This window comes from Falco peregrinus, chromosome 1, assembly GCF_023634155.1.
Source record: "Falco peregrinus isolate bFalPer1 chromosome 1, bFalPer1.pri, whole genome shotgun sequence".
NCBI lineage: Eukaryota > Metazoa > Chordata > Aves > Falconiformes > Falconidae > Falco > Falco peregrinus.
The window spans coordinates 35,987,727-36,007,810 of NC_073721.1; the positions used below are offsets into that span (position 1 = coordinate 35,987,727).

Consider the following 20,084-nt stretch of genomic DNA (forward strand, 5'->3'; position numbering starts at 1 on the left):
CTATTTAAGAGGAATATTTGCTTCACTCCTGTTTAAGAATCTGGAGCTAGACTACTTGAGTTGTGCAGGCTGACTCTGTGCTTACATAAACATCCTTTCTGTTTGCCCTTTCATTCTTAGCCTGGATTATCATGCGAATGACATAAAATAAACAAAATATGAAGAGACAGTAAGTTAAAATAAACAGTATTACTGAAAAATATCTGTAATATTTTATTGTTTATAATATAGACTCACAACATTTGACACCAAAAGCAAGCTCATCATATGCAAGGTATTTTCAGGGAATGATAACTGATAGGGCAAAACCAAACAGCATAGGACCTTTCCTGTCTGTACTCACCAGCTGAAAAATAATAATGTCTCAATATTAGAAATGTTCCTTTATTCATTTCTTCTTTTGTACTGAAGAATCACCTTTAGAAAGTATAAAATATAAATTAAGCTGCATAACCTTTGCATGCTTTGAGCTCTATTTTTTTTTTCCTTTTTTTTTTTTTTTGGTGGCGGATGTATTGGAAAGTAAATGGTATTCTTTATCTAGCTTACTAGATAATGGGGCTGGGAAGTTTGATTACAAAGGCATAAATCAATCCAAGAGCCCTGATGATATCCTAAACTTCAACACTGAAGCCTGAGTGGTTTATTAGATTATCACTTCAGAAGGATTGATTTACAGCTTTAGTTCTCCATCTCCATCTATTATTTTTATATTTTAAGAAAAGGAATTTTTCAGCAATTTAAAAAAAGAACAAAGCACTAGAAGTCAAAGTAAATACTTAGCTAGAAATCCTGTTTTAAATAGTGACAGCAGTCTGACTTGGAATCAAAGCACACTTATAATCAGATCTGAAAATGTGACCTGCTACAATGCTTTTCTTTCATTCACTGTTACACAGAGCGATGATAAATTTAGGACTACTAAATTACAGCAGGAGGCCAAAGGGAGAGCAGGGAGATTGCCAAAGTAACATAAGAAGCGTGTCCAAAGTGGCACACTGTCCTGGAAGAAAAGTTGTTGGGCTGCTCACAAAGAAGTGATTAGAATTAAAGGGTAGAGGAACAGTCAGATATACTAAAAGAGATTTAATAAATCAGATTTCATAAAGAAGGTTTAACTTTAAAAAAAAAACAACACCACCACCAGGAAATGAGTTCTTACAAGATCCAAAAGGAGATGAGGGCAGCAATTACTTTTAACAGATGCTTCAAAATTACTTACTAATCCTGTTCTCCTTTAGGTTATTTTATCCTTTCTTACGTATAGTCTTGACAATCACAGATTTGGGCCCTGATTCAGATAAATATTTAAATACCTGGTAACACCTTGTTATTTTAGGTTAAGAGGGGGATGTTGCCCCGATTTGGTGCGAATTGGGGAACATATGATTTACTTTTATGTTCTCTTGTTCTTGGGAATCTAATTGTAAACTGTCATGTACAGAATAGCAGCAAGAGTTTCACAAAACTAGTCCTCAAAAGTTCTTCCCATCCACTAGTGGTCCTTTGTTTCATTCATCCATTTCCCTTCCCTTTATTATTATTTGTTGGTTTATGGACTTGGTAAAGGTAAGGTTTTTTTTGGGGTAAGGTAACATTGAAGGTGACAAATGATGATTGTAAGAAATCTCTCTCTCTCTTTTTCTCTCTAAATCAATCCTTCATGTTGAACAGAAAGATTGCCGCCTCTATATTTATGAATAAAACAAGAGGTAACAGCACATCTAAACAGATGAACAACTTTACTGCTGCTCAGTGCCACCCACATACATAAAAGTAAAATATGTCTAAGATTCAGAAGTCAGAATTCTGTAAATCCATTCTTTGGTGGAGATATTAAATTTTTTTTTCCAGAGAAAATGCATTTATTGTTGAATGGTACTTGAGGATTTTTTCACCTTTTTTCTGTTGTATTTAAACCACATGTAATCGAATGCATTTTCCAACTCTTCTTTTAGGGTAGAAAAAGGATAAAACTTCATTATGTTTTTTTTCCTAATGCTCCTGCCTTTTTGTCATTGACTTTAATGTAACCTTTCCTATACGATTAGTTTGTTAGTTTTGTTCTTGCTTTTTTGAAAAAAAGTTGCTTTTTTGGAAAAATAGTTAACTACATGATTTAATAAATATTTTGACATTCACCCTTTGTAAGCTTTGATTAGAGCTTTCCCCGTGCTCGATTTTGCAGAATTGTATCTGTCTGTTTTTCTTCATCTACTCGGTGTTCTTGAATGTATTTGCACAGTTAGTTATGGTAACATTGCAAGTTGTTTTGAGACTTCGTTGTTATGCCACAGGATGTTGATTCTTTTAACTGAAATATTTGAACACATGTATACTCTATACCTGTCCTCAGCTTTTACCTTTGACACTTAATTTCCGCAACCTAGAAATCTCTTGACTCTGTCTTTATTATGTTTGCATCATATGAAATTTTCGGCAACACAGGTGTCATTTAAGTACTGACCTTAAAATAAATTACAGTGAATGTTCAGCAAATGGCAGTTCTTTAACTGGGGAAAAAAGAATGAAAGAAATGGTGACTAACGTAGGTTTGTTATAAACATAATACAAAATTAAAATTTAATTATTCCAGTTAAATGCAGGCCTAGGAACAGAAAAGAAACATTGAATACTACAACCTATAATATTAGTCAGATACATCTTCTTCCTCTATACTGGATATATTGAGCTAGACACCAGATAGATCCAGCTTTATGTGTTTTTAAATAGTATCTTGTGTCCAATTTTCTGCCTGTTCACAAGATAGTAGATTGTAATACATTCTATTAACACACTGTAATGAAAACTACCATGTAACATTTTTGTATTTTCTTCTACAAATTCCAGTCATAGCTAGAAGTCAAGAATGTTCCTTAATATTCCTGCAGAAAACTATAATGCTTTCTTCAAGAATCCAAGGCCAATTAACAACATTTCCTTCTATTGTGGCTGATAGGTCATATGGTAATTGCCCCCAACCCCATTTCATAGGTTGTACTTACCAACTGGAGTTGACGAAAACTAAGAATTTTCCTGGGTTTGGAACTCTTGATCCCACCCCCACTCCCCGATGATATGGAAATGATATCTTTCTTGGGGGGGCGGGGGTGGTGTAGGAATAAAAGTCAGGAACACCTGCACTTTTTGTTCTTTAAACACAGTATTTCACTATAATTCTTGTGTATTTCTTATGGATAGTTTATGTGAATTTGACATTTTGTCTTTTGCATGTGTGCTCATTCTTCTTGACAGTAAACAATTAAATGAATCCAAGATTGCTTATAAAATATTCTGCCACTTAAAAAAAGATGTGGTGCTTAAGACACTTCTCCAAAGCCGCTTTGGAAGTAGAGCTTTGAAGTCACAGGGTCTTTTAAGTTATATTTTCTTAAAAAATAAAAGTCCAAAAGAGAACAACAACAGAAAAAAAGGTGAGAGAAAGAAGATGGAAAACTGAAAAGTGTAGTACAGAAGATGCCATTTTTTTAAGCCTGTCTCGTGATGGTCACTGGAGAATTTTAAAATTAAACCTTTAGATTTGATCCAGGAGTGAAATGTTTGCTATAAGGCATTAGGATGCTCTGCAAACTTAAAATAATCATAAAGTGAATTCTTTAGAGTTTTTCCGATCTGATCTTCCCAAAAGAGCATTCACCTCAGAATGCATTTCTCCACTGTGCTCTCAGTTAATTTCTCTCTCATTTATGGAAAATCTGAAAATACTTTGTTTTTCTGACTCTTGGAGCATTTCAGTCACCAGAATTGTGTTTCAAGTGACATTAAAATATTTTGTGTACCTGATTTGTGGGTAATGTTACAAATTATAGCATTATTTTTTCATAAATTAAAACCTCGATCTGAAAACAAATGAGAAAAAAAGACCTTAGGAACATGAGAACAATTGAAGATAGGATTGTGTTTGAAATAATTTTAAAATCACTCTTAGAATGCAGAATTTTTATATATCAGTATTACTGACAAATATTGGAACTGATTTTTTCTTCTTATGTACCGATTTTCATATTATTTCTCAGTTAAAAAAGAAAAATCTGAATATTTCACAATATTAAAACCTCTGGCTAAATTATTGGACTGAGGAAGTTTATTATTCTTTGACTTAAGCAAAATGACTTGGGACAGATTTTCATGCTGGCATGCATGAAATTTAATTCAAACTGAGATGAAAGGCGGTTAATGTAATTGTAGCCTATTATCCTGTGCAGGCTTGAGTTAAGAAGGAAACCAACAGACAGTCAGAAAATGATGGATAGAAAATAGAAATGCTCAAGGCTGGTGAAATAGAGACTTGTGAGGGGATTATGCATAACTGTTCCCACACAATCTCTGCATCAGTAATATCCCACCTCTACCGTATGTTCGGATTACTAAACAGGAATTTTGTATGCCTCCTGGGTTTTCTTTATTTCTCTCTGATGTCAAAAAAGGTCCTCGTTTAGTAAATTTCAGTACTCTGTAATCCTGATTTTTTTGCTCTTAATCTACCAGTTTTATAAGTCCTAGGGATGCAGTAAAGCATTCTGTTACAGCACTTTATTCTTTTTTTATTATTCTTTTTTATTATTATTTGCTATCACATGGGCAAGTGGTTGGTCACATAAATAGTTAAAGTCTTTGATCATAAGCATGTCTGTGGGGCTCACTGCTAGCAAGAAAATATTATTTTTACTTGAGTATTTATTTAAAAATAGTAAATAATAATCAGATCCCAGGTTTTTCAGTGGCTATTTTGTTTAGCATGGTCCATTAGAAGTAGCACATTTCAGGTGATCAGGTTTTTGTGGTTTGTGGGTTTGTGTTTTTTTTTTTTTTAGGACTTCACTGTGACAGTTTACCTTTTTTTTATTACTCCATTTCATTTTTCAGTAGCCAGTATTTGTTTCTGTGTGTTTAGGGTTATTTTGTTGGGTTTTTTTTTTTCTTTTCTTGTTTTTTTTTTTTGTTTGTTTTTTTCTGAATACATACCAAATTTTTCACTGAAAGCTTTTAAAAATCAAAAAGACATGTCTTAGTCTCCTCAGAATACCTACAGAAAAGGTGCTAAGTTTTGTAATACTTTGAAACATATTAATTAAAAAAAAATATTTAGAGAGGTTTGTCACCCTTGGCATAGCAAACAAAGAAAGCGCCACCTTTCCCCTAAAATAACTTATCCCTAGTGTAATGCATATATCTCTGGTAATTCTAGCAATAACTAGTTCAACCATCTACAGTGATGCTTACAAAATATAGGAGATCAATTACTAATCAGAAGTCCAACTAAAGCTGCTGTTTTATAGCCTCTTTATAGACGGATTGAGTTGTTGAGGTACGTAGCCTGGGATATGATAAAGTAGCATTTGGAGGAGTGTAGTCTTTATCTTTCCCAGTCAATCCCAGCTGGGATGCAAGAATTTTCTTATCCATTGCAAGTTATATCACCAGAACTCTTGTAGTAGCAAAAACTTCCCTCCGCCTCTCATTCTGTCATTGTTTAAGTTGAGTTTTTGTGCATTTGAGAAATGCTTTACCCTGTGAATTACCCTTTGGGAAGTCACTGGGATTACACATGGAGCTAAAGTCTCTGTTCTGCACCGTACTCACACAGGACCAGGCACTGCTTTTCACGGTAGTACTCTGTAGCTTGCCTATGAAACCCAGCAGAAACAGTCTGAATGGATCAGACTGACAGACCAGGACGCCTGCTATAAAATACTTCACAGCACGCTGCTGTGAGGCTATAATGTCCTTTTAGTCAACTTTTCTTTCCTTTTTTTTACAGCCATTCCTCTTAAGTTTTCTTTTTAAATGGCAGATTCGAGGTGAGTCAGCCAAGACTGGAAATGTCGGCAGATACAGTATTGTTGTGGCAGACACTAAAGTGTATTTCCACTTATTTAACATTTCATAAAGAAGTGCCATCTCTCCTCCAAGAAATTCATGAGATTATGTGCTATAATGGACTGATGGAGATTGGAGATTGGAGATCTTCATAGGAAAGGGACCAGAGAAAAGCGAATGTGTGTATTGATCTTCGTATTGTTTCCAATGACCTGTACTCTTTTATGTATTCTGTTCTTAGTAGATATTTCTGTATCTCTTGGCTTGGTATCTTTTTTAATAAAGTTGAATAAAAGATGGTGCAGGTTAGATGGGGTTGATATCCTAGATATTAAAAAGGACATAGAAAGAGGCCAGATATGGTTATGATGGAACAATGCTGGGCAATAAGGCACGAATCTGATAGACTTTGCCATGCAGGGATGTGATAAAGAAAGGTTCTTTTAGGCAGGAAAAGAACTTATCAGAACAGCATATTGGGTAGATTGAGATATTGAAATGGTCAGATGGGCAAAAATGTGGTTTTAAAGACCAGCAGGACAAGAAAGAAGCTAGGAGTCTGGAAATTGCCGTGCCTCTGTGTTTGGTTTCTAATGATTGCTCTCCCATGCATCACTTATTTTTTTGAAGGCTCAGCATTCACTTGTTCAAGGAGGAGGTAGAATTCTGTGACAATGTCTGTCAACGACACAGGAAACAAATATGATAAGTAAATATTGTAGATATACTTTCTGAATTTCTAGTCAGAAACTCCTTAGTCATTCAGGAATATTGAAATTGATTTGAAAATATCATGTAATATTTATTTTTGGCTTCCTAAAAGTAACTATATATTATATGTTTACTATATATTAAATATATAGGTCACTTTAAATTATACTTAAACATCTGTAATATATATGCTTCATGTTCATATTATAACACATCATTAACACTGTAGAAGCTGTTGTTAGAGGTAGAGGATTAATTTAGATAATGTCATTATTTTCTAAAATTCTTTAATAGTATAAAGATGACATTCTGATTTATTCACACTTTTGTCTTTGTTTTGCATTTAATATTCTTGAACATTAAATATATAAGCAGCATTTGGGCATTGCTAAACCACAATCTCTACTGCCAAATGGGTGATGTGATTTGCTTCCAAATCATCATTTTTGCTTTGGCTTAGAATTTATCATCTTTTTGAAAGTATTAATTGCCATATTGTGATAAACTGTAGACTTAAATGACAAGAAAATGATCAATGTTACCTTACATAATTTGAAGTAGAAAAAGAAAAAGTAACTTGCCTGTCTTCATACCATTTTCTGGAAATTATAGTGTATGTATGGCATCCTCAAATACATATTTCTTTAAATTACCTTTTCCTTAAATTGCCTCAATCTTAAAGAAACCTTGGAGGTCTTATATAAACAGTGGTGTTTTTTTTTTTTTAAACAAGAAAAACAAGAGAACAAAAGCGACCCCAAAATCTTGAAGGCAAAGTAAAATGAATGCAAGGAAGACCAAATGTAAACACATAAGAACTCTATAGCACCCTATAATACTACGGCATTGACCTTTCTGCATTAAGATTGTGCCTGTGTATTTTTTTGCAGTCATTTCCCTCAGTGACTGTCTACAAATTCAATTTGACAATAATAGTCATATTAATATATATTTTTTAGAAAACAGACAAAAGCTGTTTAATAGTTAAATATACTTTCTACAAATGCACTTACTAATAATATGTTTTTACAGTTCAGTGCTGATTAATAAGAATGCAGTAAACCACTTGGGATTAAATGCATGTGTGTATATATATATACACATATACTTATATAATAGGTACACATATATACACACACACATATATATACACATCAAACACACACACATACATATATATATATATTTTTTTTTTTGATCTGACCTGATTGCTGTAGACATTTACAATACATTCACTCTGATTGTCAGGGCCTGTCAGGATATTTAATGCTGCTGAAGTGCTACCGCTCCTGTTTTTGGAACTGGTTTCCAAATAACAAAAATATACAAACTCTCTTGGAAACTCCCAGAACATAACTAGCAGTGAATAGTATGAGAGAAGATCATATGAAGGAATTTTTTTTTTAATGTTCATTGTGTTTGTTTTTAGTATACATCTTCAATTTTGAAATTACTGGCAGAAGAGTTCACACTCCTGAACATGAATTTTTAAATGCAGTGAACAGTGCTATTTGAACAGCGAGATGTTGAAATATTAAGAAATTTAGCCATTTTAACTGAAGACCTATACTTGTTTTCATGATTATATGAATATTTTTTCCATGAAACCTCAGTGAAAATAAAATCAGTGTTCTGCTGAGAACTTTATACTAAAAATGCTTCCATAAGAAGCTGTTTACAAGCTGCTTATGCTTAGGGATGCAGGTTCATGAATAGTCTGTTGTTGATTTTAAGTTAACATTTAACACATTTCATCAATATTTATCTTTTAAAAGAATGAAAGCTGTGTAAATTTTGTCAACTATTCACTGATTTTTGCAGTGAGAATTTAGGAGGAGCTGCATTTCAGTCTAAGCAGTAATATGCATAAATATGCATAAACTGTGTATGATTACCACTGCTTCTATCTAATTGTTCTAGTTAAAAGGAAAAAGTTGAGAGAACTATGCTAATGGATCTTGGAGATGTGGTTCAGTTCAGTAGCATCTTATCTTGGGTTGTCTTGGATATTTCTAACATTTGCTTTTTAGGGACTCAGAAAATGTCTGAAACAGGTCAAAATGTAAGAGAAGAAACATGAATATTAGAAATGTGCACTATAAAAGAACAGTTTCTGATAGGAGGCAATTCTGCTTTTCCAAGTTCACTCTTTTACATGTATAAAAGTCTATGTGCATCACTGCCAAAACCATGGCCATTCACAGAGAAAGGAGCTTGCCAGAGGTAACAGGTAAAGCCATGGACGTGAGATTTCTGTGGTTGAGAGTAAGCAGCACCAAGTCATTGGCATGTGAAATCCACTTGGTCTGTGATTCATGACGATTAACAAAGATTTTTTGTGTCCAGATAGTTCCAAATGATGGCTATAGGTTACTCAATCTTGTACAGATGGAGATGAAAATGTAACCTAGAGTTTATTAGAAAATCTTATTTTATCTCTCAACAAATTTCTCTTAATTATGTAATTATGTGATAAGTTTGTCACCTGTTTGAAAGTTTATTTTCTCCTGTAGAACAATTTATTTAGTGATTTGAAATATCATTACTTCACAGGGTATATAAACCCCCTACAATATTAATTATTTTTGATCTTGCAGGGAAGAAGGATTTGAATAGCATGAGGGAAATCTGGAAATGGAAAATTTGCTTATGAAGCTAGATTTTTTTTTTCTTGAGATCAGCCTAGAATAAAAAAAAAAAAAAAAAAGAGAGAAAAGAAAAAAGTATTGCTGGCCTAGGCCAGGCCTTTTTAATGAATTATGTGAAGAAGAGACAAATTTATCTGCAGAAAAAACATTGTCTCAAGACATCATTACATGCACTTACAAGAAGAAACAAATAATTCATTTCCACACATTATTAAAAAGTCCTAACTGGAAATATAAATCCTAGTACCTTTTACCCTTTTAGGTTATCATTATCTTGAGTGGTAGGCTGATAATTCTTCATCTCTAAAGCAGAAAGGTTGCTCGTGACTGGAAGGATCTTGGCACTGAGAGAAGTGAAAGTGTCCAATTTCTACATTAAAACCAAAGCTGCTTTATTGTAGCTTAAAAAAAATTTGGAGAACAGGCAAGAAGCAGACCCTTAACTATAAAAGAGATACATTTGCATTTATAGATTATTAGGTTCTGTATTTCACTGCAGCAAAATAAAAATTATAGGAACAGGGCAAACATACAGTAATAGTTAGCAATTAAACAAACCTATTCTCTGAAAGTCACAAAGCACTCTAACTTGGCTGACAATACCTGTTTTTTGTTAAATATTTTATCTGAGCTGAATTATTGCACCTGAATCTTAGTACTTCTGTGGGAGAATGATGCTGCCTCTGAATCTTCTAAACAGGCTTGAACTCCAAATAGGTGAGGCAGGCTGGTGTGGCATAACCCTGCTGGTCATGAGGTCGCTCCCTTTCATTGCTATTGACCGTATCTCTTTAATTCTTGTTGATCATTAGAAGATGCGGCAGTTCTTTGGCAGTTCTGTGTAAACGGTATTGAAACCAAGCAGACCTAAGTCAAGACCTAGGGATTTTTGTTCTCTTGCTTCCAGATACAAACGTGAATTGGGATTCCAAGTACAAGTCACTCACTGTTCTGGATCAGTTTATAACCCAAGAACAGGTGAGGCTGGTGCTTTCATCCACAAATCACCACTCATGAGCTGAAAATCTGCAGTTTCTATGGCATCACTTCCAAAACGTTATGAATTACAGACAAGTACAGTTATTGGCTGTAGTTAAGCTTATATGTCAGCTAATTTCCTCATTGCTGGATAGGGAGTTTAAGAATAAGAAGTCTTGCATGACTTTCAAGAAGGGATAACCAACAAGCAGGGTAAATACCTGTGTGTGGATCTGTGCTGAGCTCAGGGTTGTTACTAATTAGTTACTACTTATTACAAAAGATTCATCAGCTATCTCTTAAGTATCTGCAAATCTGCAGTCACAACACCATGGGCACATTTTTAATGCTGAGGATGTAGTAATATATAGTAGTATGTAGTAATGCTTCATTGTCGGCTTATGGTGCCCATGCCTAACCATGTGACTAAAGAAGTCTTAAGTTTAGGTTTACAAATGTTACGAGGTGTCCCAAGTAATATTATGGGTCCCATGGTTATGTTAAATAGTATTCCACTATTCAAAAAAACCCCATGCCATCATACCGCTGTGGTTCCAGGAAAGTGGAATGGAAGCAGGAGCCTGGTTGTGCCAGATCAGGAAATGCTGCAAGTTGATCAGAAGCAGGAATCAGTGATGGAGGACAGCAGGAACAAGACCACTTGTATGTAGGGGACAGAATGAAAGGCTAGAACAGAGCTGAGCTGAAGTTGAGCAGTGTCCTAGAAGATATTGTTATTCATCTAAAAGCTGGGGCAAGCCACGAGTCAGAGCCCAGGAAGTCTGCTAAGTCCATTAGTCTGTATTTATCAGGAACCTCTTGTAAATGTAATGCTGAGAACCTAGGCAAAATCCCAGGCCTGCTTGTGACCAGCCGTAGGTCAGAAAGATGACAGCTCTTCCCCAGACTCTGTGGAAGTGGTCTGTATTAATTTGCAAGGACAAAATATAAGAGTCGTGGATATCTACTCAGTATAGTTGATAAGCCTGCACCTGAGCTAGAAGAAACTCAACTGGAGGAAAGACGAGGCCTACTTAGGTTACTCTTCCCCTGTTCCTCTTTTTTTGCTTCACTCTTAATTGAAAGGAAAGATTTACTGATTAGAGGTGGCAGCAGAACTGTAAAAAATCCTGCCTTCATGATCAAAGGTTAGATGAACTGTTTGTTAGAAGGTTTCCACATGATCAAATCGCTAGTCTAGAAAGCTGAATATCTGTCTATCTAGGTTGGTGTTCTGACAATTTTCTTTAGGTGAGAAGCTGGAATACCCTTCCTTAATGGAGATACCAGTAAGTGTGACAAAATTTGACCTGTCTATATTCCTCTACTGCCAATTCCTTAGCTTTCTTAAGTTTGGAAGATGCAGATATAGTGCACAAGATCATACACTTTGCTAAGCTTCAACAGAGGGTTATTTGCAAACTCTGTTTTACAAAAAAGCCTTTCCTTCATTAAAAGAACCCCAGATCTGTGAATCTTAATGTAAACATGTACTCTTGAAGACATATATGGTCTATAAAGAGAAATCCAGAAATTTTCATTAACTTGGTCATAAATATGAGAATGTTACTTTTTAATGCATTTGTCCATAGCTTTTATTTTGAACTCCCAGGAAATCTGGGGAGAAAAAGAGAAAGAAAATGGTTCAGTTTTGAAAGGATAATTGAGGGAGAGGATGGAGAATAACTGCTAATAGCAGGCCATCAGAAGGTCAGTGAGCTTGATGAATTGAATACTTCTGTATTGGAACAAACCGTAGAACTTGTACGTAACCTGGTAGAGCCTTCCTCCATTTGTCCTTGTAAATGGGAACTGTGTCTTTGGAGTAATGCCAGAGTGGAACTGCTCATTCATTATTACCACTTAAAGCAAATCATCATAGCCCTATGGCACATAAAATAACGTGTATAGCTTCAGTTTCACAGATACAGGGCATATATTATGCTTCGCATATGGTCAAATGTGTGCTGGCTTTTGGAAAAGGTTCAAAAGTTACTACAATGAGAAAAGCTCATAAGGAAACAATTCAGTGAATATGAAATTTTGTAATTGGAATTGTAATTAGTGACTAATGCAGAGCAATACATATGCTTAATGAAATGAGATAGGATTAAAAGACAAAACTAAATTTATTCAAAACCTAGCATACATACTCACGTGAATAATTTTAGATGTATTCCTAATCCTATTAGTTTCCTTTCTTCACTCCACTGAAAACTGTTTAAATAGCATCTTTCATTTGAATTAAAGCAGGCTTACCTAACTAGTAAGAACTCCACCTCGTGCTATTCCTAATGTACAACATGAAATGATTCTGCACTGGGGGATAGAGGAGAAAGTGTAAGAGAGGCAGTGCAGGGTCCTTTTTGTATCTCGATAAGGCCTGGCACCAAATGGCATAGTAAACTAACTGTTTTAAGATGGAATAAAAAGAGGAAGACAGCAGGTTAATCTTATGCCCCTTCAGTTGCTGGGAGCCCTGTATGCGTGCAGCACTGTGGGGGACCCAGCGTGGATTTTCCCCGTGTGCTGAGCAGATTCTGTCCGTGGAGGGGTGCTTCCTCCTTTCCATACTGTGGTGCCTTTTATCTGCTGCAAAACAAACCCATGCATCTTCTCCTGACAAGCTGGAAGGTTCTCTTTGATAACACCCACTGGTGCTCAGCACAGGCTGGCATGGAGCTTTCCAGCACCCTCCCTTCCAGCAGCTACTAATGCTCACAGGCAGGCTTCTCGAGCCTGAGAACAAGGACCAGTTAGACCAGACGTGCCCAGGATCACTAGCTCCTTGAGCACAATGACTTCTGTGAGGCTCCCAATACAGAAAGTATAATATATATGATAATATATCAAAATACTTTGCTGTGGTGTAATTCACTGTTCTTTTATTATTATGCATATTTTATCATTTCATCATGCATTATGCTGAAACAATTGAAATGGCTGGCTGTAAAATTGCATTGCCATTTTCTCTTCAAGATTCGTGAAGGTCACTTCTATAATTGTCAGGGAATTAATAATTATTTGGATTTGAATGAATACTTATGAATACTTTCATATTGCAAAATATTCTGTACCTAGTAATTTTGATATTAACCATTCTTTTGTGTATTCTTTTAAGTAGTGAAACCTGTGATGTTTTAGATGGATTTTGTAGATATTTTTATGTATTCATGTGTTTTTTCTGTACTATAAATACCAGAAAGGTATATGTGATGTTGGAAATCCCTGGGTTCTGCTTATTATTGATCTTCAGGAGATGGTTTCATCTGATTAGAAGGGTAGCTGAATGGAGAAGGGAAGCTGAATGGAAACAGCTTTATTTTTTCATAAAGATTTTCAAGTTTAAAAGAAAAAAACCTCATGTTTTGTGTCAGGAGCAAGCTAAGCTTCTTGTAGACCTGTTTTTTAATAAAAATAAGCATGTTAAGAGCCACCGGTTGGAAACAATGGAAGGGACCAGCAGAAATGCAAATATTAGTCTACAGTATGCAACTTATTAAATGATATGACATCTAAGTTAGAGTTAATATTACTCACAAATAAAATAACACACACACACAAAAGATCTCCTTGCGATTAAAGTTTCTTAGAACAAAGTAGTGAAAATGTAGTCCAAGATATTAAATGAGTCAGATTTCCTCTGGGAAAATATTTTTATGGAATTTAATAGGCAGTGATAATATTTTTCTTTGGTTTATGAATCATTCTGTGTATTTAATAGAAAATTATAATCTTGTTGGAGACTTCTGTGGAATAGCCAAGAACACCAAAAGCAGGATTATAATTTTCTGTTACAGTACTTGGCCTTTTTAGAGCAATGTTATATAACTCAATATGATCGCTGTGAGATTCTGTAGGATATTTCATGTCTCTGCAAATAACTGTATATCGTCTCAATAAGAAAGATATTTCTCCAGCTTTTACCATTTACATATCTTGTCAGCAGCATCAGTGTTTTGTATTCAGGCTAAATTTCACCTAGTGCCCTGGGTGGTCAGTAAGGAGGAGCAATTGCCTCTGAAGTTCAGAGGAGCGATGTAGCTGAGATGCTGCTGTGCTTATAGTGCTGCACGCATGGCTGCAATCGCTGGCCTCAGAGCCGGCTGCCGTGGTCCAGCTGTAACTACGTCACTTAGGACTAGGCTCTCCAGAGCAGACGGCATAGCTTTGGATCACCTGTAGGTCCTCTGTGGCGCTGTGAAAATATAACTGTTACTTTATGCTTAGGGATATTTTGGGGTTTTCTTTTTTTGTTGTTGTTCTGTTGGTGGGGGTTTTTTTTCATTTAAAGAGTTGGAAATAATACAAAGGTTGTATTGCAGCCTACCAGAGTGGTGTTTGTGAGGCTGGAGATGGAGAGCATACGTTCCCTTGCTGAAGGGACAGTGTGAAGAGTGGAAGGTGTTTTGAAGGTGTAAAACCTGGTCTTGCAATGTTTCAGGACTTTGTATGTTAGAGGAAGACATGTTTGAGAACACTTTCTGCAGTCAGTGATCCCCCGATGGATGCTCAGCTGTTGACTGGGAAAGGGCCAGGTCAAACCCAGCTGAGGCAGTAAGCTGTCACTGAAGTGGCGTGGGCAATTACGGTCCTGGTGCTTGGCTTCCCTGCCTGGCTCTCTTTTGCTCTTCAGTGGGGGCATACTACCTGCTGTAAGTCCTACAACAGGCACTGACATTAAGCACATGACTGAAATGCCTTATTCGAGAGCCTAGTCACTCTAGGTTCCTTTTATAAGGAAAGAGGTACCTACAGAAAGTAGCATGCCCTAATTAAGAACTATATCAAATACTTATAATTTTCATCTATCTCTGCTACTAGTAATGAAACTCATGCTATTTTGAATAAATATTCTAGCTGCGTTTTTATTAAAACTATATTGTGTTTAATGGGAATATTTGGTTTTGTCTTTTTTTTTTGCCCTGCAGCTGTGACTCTGAAAATAGGTATCTTGGAAATCCACTTAGGGGAACATGCTACTGTGAGTACTTATATTTTTAATGTTCAGTACTTAAATGCTGTTTACGTATTATGTGATAATTTCATTTCCTTGGAAAACCAAAATATTTTTCTTAAGATTTTATGAAGTTGGGCACGCTGACATTTTGAGTGAAGAATAAAATGCCCTGCTGGGCTTCTCTGTTACTTTGTCCGCAAGAATGCAAATTGAAGTCTACTAAAAGTTGATTCTTTACGCCTAGGTTAGAGGAACTGACCAAGCCATTGGGTTGTTCTCTGTATCTGAACGTATGTGAATGAAAGGAATAAGTAATTGTGCCATTGTTTAAAAGAATCTGTGGTGGGGAAATGCAAATGGGCTAAACAGTGTGATTTTCTGGGAACATTCTGAATGGTTTAGCCAGTCTGCCTCCCAGGGACATGATACACAGCTGCTCTCCAGAGTATCATAAAATGATACTGTGTGTTGTCTCCATGTTCTTATTGTTGTACAAAAGGTGCCTCTGGCAAATTTCCTTTAAAGTATTAAATTTTTGATAGTCATACTGAAAGACCTGAAGGGATGAGACTGCTTATTACCCATGTGCAGAAATCCCTCAGTGAGCTATGCCAATTTTGCTGTTACAATATCAATGTTAAGTAGTAATTTTAATCATCATTAAAATGTATGGGATGTTGGAGAACACTGTTTTACCTTTTGTGACTTTTGCACATAACTGCTCAATGTCAGACAATCGGATCCATTTGTCTATTGTTTCTAACATCATCCCTACCTCAAACTTAAATTTACATAAAGACATATCTCTGAATATATTTATAGCATCCATTCTGATCTTTGGACTTTTTTTAGCATTTCATTTTAGAACGTACACAAAAGCTTTGTTTTAGAGTATCTTAAGGCATCATTTACCTAATAAATGAATATTTCTCTGCTTTACTGATGTTTATTTTCTACCTTGAATGGTTTGCATCTGCAAGATATTTTTTACACAACAAAATAAACACATACTATATTACAGATGCTGACATATCCCTAGGCCTAAAACATCTATTCCTCTTGCCAGGTATTAAAGAAATTTGTGTGGGTTTTTCTGATTTTTTTTTTTTTTTTCTCTCAGACAACTTAAATTCAAATGTAATACTTCAATCTGGAAGATGGTTTTAAAATATTGTATTTTGAAGATACTGTTGACATTGACAGTTTACATAAAATAGAACAAGTTGAAAATACTCCTTAAAACTGTGTTATATAGATGTTGTTGATGAATAAATTCCATTCCATTTGTTGTTTGTTGCATAAGAAATGTTCTTTATTTCAAAACAAATTTCAGTATTTAGAAGAATTTTTTTTAATCTATGAATTGTATAATTTTTGTAGATTTATAGATAATGAGTATATGAGAAGTTCATACTATGAAGAGAGTGCTATATAGGCTATATGGATATGGATATTTTGTTTATTAACATTTCTTTTGTCCTTAAATATTATTCAATTTAAGAGACAGAAAAGAGATGACAGTAGTTAGATCTGTAGACCTTAGTCGTCGCCATGAAAAACATTATTTTTTTGCTATCATGTTGCAGGTTGGGTCTATAAATCATGTTGGCCACAAATTGTACTATATTCAAGATGCCCTTTCACCTTTAACTCACTACAATTTGTCTTCTGTCAGATTTCAAAATATTTTAAGGATCTTGTTCTGGAATGATAAATCTACTTTTAATAATTTCAGTCACTTACAATATCATCTAGAAATGGTTTTCAGAGTTTTCTGAAGGTAATAAGGAGTCTGTGCTAATTGAAAATAATAGACTTCTGTATTTCTTACATCTAGTGGCTGATGCATCATGATGGGAAATAATTTGTTTATTTGTGGGTAACTGACTGACCTAAGATTTCAATGACAATTGCTTATCAACACCATCCATTACCTGCTAAATAATGTATTAAGATACATTTGTCATAAAAAGATAGTCTAATTTCTTATATAGATCAGTATTCTAAAATATGGCCTCAGCATGGACTATAATTTGTTATAAGAACATGTTTTGCTTTTGTACAAGGTAGGCATTTGGATGGTATTTTCCAGCAATTATTTCACTACTCTGTAAGAAACTTTCTCTTTAGACGCTTATATTGCTGCTTTACTTCTCCCTGAAGTGAAGAATATTCTTATTTTTTGCAGCACAGGAGTAGTTATTGCTCAGGAGGGAGGAAAATACTGAAGAAAAACAAATTTTGTATACTTATGAGGAGCATAAGTTTATGAGAAAAAAAAATCTAGGCATATTTGTTTCTACTACTTAGAATCCAAAGCCAGTGAATGGTAGGAAAACAGGAATACAACTAGTAGTTTGCTGTATGGTTGGGATCTTCTTCAGAAAAACTTTTAGTCACATGCTTGAGCTTAGTCATCTTCAAAATGACTAGGTTTAAGTGTTCAAATTTTATCTTTTTTTTTTCACTTGTTTAAGTATTGCCCTAAATTGGGATGCTCTTCTAAGCCAAAACCTTAGAATTCAATCCTGTGTGGATTTTGTATGATAGTGGATGACCTCAGTTTCTCTTTAACAGCAGAATGTGGGCTGAGAATGCTTGTTGCCTTAGAAGAACTTTCTGCAGCTTGTGATATTGTGAATGCCCACAGCCCTATGAAAGTTCAGCTGTTTTCACCTCTGTCAGCTCTCTGCCCAGCTTACCTAGTCTTGCCTAGTCCTCTCCTCCCTCTTGCCTGTCATTGCCATCCTCAAGCCTAGGAAGGGCAAACGGACTGGTGGTGATGTAGGCACTAGTATGAACATCAATAGGCTAAGACAGCAAGTAAACGCTAGAATTCATAGTTAGCCAGTGGGATAGCACAGATTGTTTTTGTTTCTTCCTTATCTGTTTCCTTTCATCATGATGTAGGAAAGTAAGCAGAATATTAATACTGTACATGGAACTTGTTGTGATTGAAGTGATCTGAGCACAAATGAAAACACAGGATAACTACAGATAGGTCTAGCACGGTCAGGAAGAATGAGATTTATATAAGAAGTAATATGCTGAAACTTTGCAGGGATTTATTCTAAATGCAGATACTATGCCAAAAGGATAAACACAGATAGCAGCAAATCCATCAAATCCTAGCGATAACAGAGGCAGTTTGTTAAACGTCAGATTCAATTCTAATATGGCATCTCCAAACATGGCAGCACTGGACATGACTAGTTTTCCTACTTTAAAATACCAAAACTTAATAAATATAGAGTAGGAAATGCATAATAGACAGGGCATGCAACAGTGTATTATGCAGACTGTGTGAAAATGGTTGTCCATTGCTTCTATTAAAATTATTTTAATTTCATTCTTCATGGCTTCACTGTATTGAAAAAGCACAACAGAGAGAACAAACATCTCCGAGAGTGAGAGAATAAGAACAAAACTCACATACAAGAAGCAGAAAAATGTTGAATGTGTAAGGATGCACAAGGAGCTGTATGATTCTCTCTGTGTTCTAGTACCCTGTCATCAGTAGTGGATGAATATGAATGCCAGGAGACCAGTATCGCAAGGGGACAAACATACAGTGATATCTCTCTCTTTACATCCAACAATTTGCAGTCCAGGAACTTTGTAAGAGGAAGAATTTCTTGAGCCAAAAGTGTTCAATTGTTTAGGAATATAAAAGGAAATCTTATGGAAGATTTCTTATACATAATATAAAGAATATGTATACAAAAGAAAGCTTCATGAAATTAAAAGCCACTGTTTTGTCTTTCCGTATAAATATTCTTGCAGGCTGGGTACAAGTCTGCTTCTGGACTGGGTCTCTGTGTTTTCTGGTAGGGAGGCTTTGTATCTCTATCCCTTTCTGTAGAAGCCAACCTTTCTGTGAGTGATCAGAAGCTGATTCTATCCATACAAATGAATTCTGAATGGAAGCCAGAGATGATTGTGCAGCTGACTTATGCATGTACACAAACCATAAATATAACATTTCATCACAATGCATTTGTATTTGTATTTGTTGTTGTTCTTCGGTATCCCAGCCAGCATGATGTATAGCAGTGACACCTAGATAGCAAAGTGTGCATCCAGATCGCTGGATTAGTTCTTCACACGTCAGCATTAGAAATCCATTGCTGTTGGAATCACTGCTCCTGGGTGCAAAGAAACGTGCAGCAAAACCAGATGGTTTTAGACTGATTGGGAAGAATCACTGGGACAAATGCCATTTCTGTGATATTGACCAGGGTTATATACAGACGCACAGCTTTACATCATAAATGGAGAAATAGTTAAACCAGTGTTCTAGAGAAAATGAGTTTAAATTTACAATTCCTGATTTTTGTACTACACAGAGGGTGTATTATAGGCTTGCTAACAATCACTTGTTCTGAAAGGATATGATACTTTCCTTCATAAACCTCTTCTCGTTATCCATCTTTCTAAGGTCAAAAGCTTTCCAAAACATCTGTTTTAAGTACATTACTTTGAGTGCCATGGTTCCAATGCTACATTTTAAACAAGAAGTACAACTGATAGATTCTAATACTACTACATACAGATACATAAAAACTTTAAACAAATCAGTACTGTAAGTATAAATCATATTGTTTTTCTGCATAGTTGTTAAAATTTCCAGATGTACTGAGCACTGAAGAGCTGCCTATTACACTAAGAAAATTCCTAGCTAAGACCAATCGAGTAGTCAGCTAAGAAAATGTAGTTGAAAAAATCCACATGGGTTTACATACCTTAGTTTCTTTTACCCTTTAAAAAAATGTTTATAAGAGTATTTTATTATTTCTGGATACTAACCATCAACAATGCAGCGAGAGAACCACTAGCTTCTCCCTTGGTTGCTGCAGATTGGTTGCTCTTTTAAAGTAGACACTGGTGGGTTACAGGGCAGCACACTTCAGAGTATGAAGCTTTCGGCATTCCAGAAGATTTTTTCA

The 20,084-nt window shown here is 35.3% G+C and overlaps 1 protein-coding gene across 2 annotated transcripts in view; it reads left to right on the forward strand.

The window, feature by feature from the left end:
• Positions 1–20,084, forward strand: part of ATRNL1 (attractin like 1) — a 524,489-nt gene that overhangs the window by 185,717 nt on the left and 318,688 nt on the right. For both annotated transcript variants that reach the window (XM_055791879.1, XM_055791872.1), the window contains exon 21: positions 15,110–15,162. In XM_055791879.1, the coding sequence (XP_055647854.1) occupies positions 15,110–15,162 (53 nt within the window). The remainder of the gene's footprint in view (positions 1–15,109; positions 15,163–20,084) is intronic.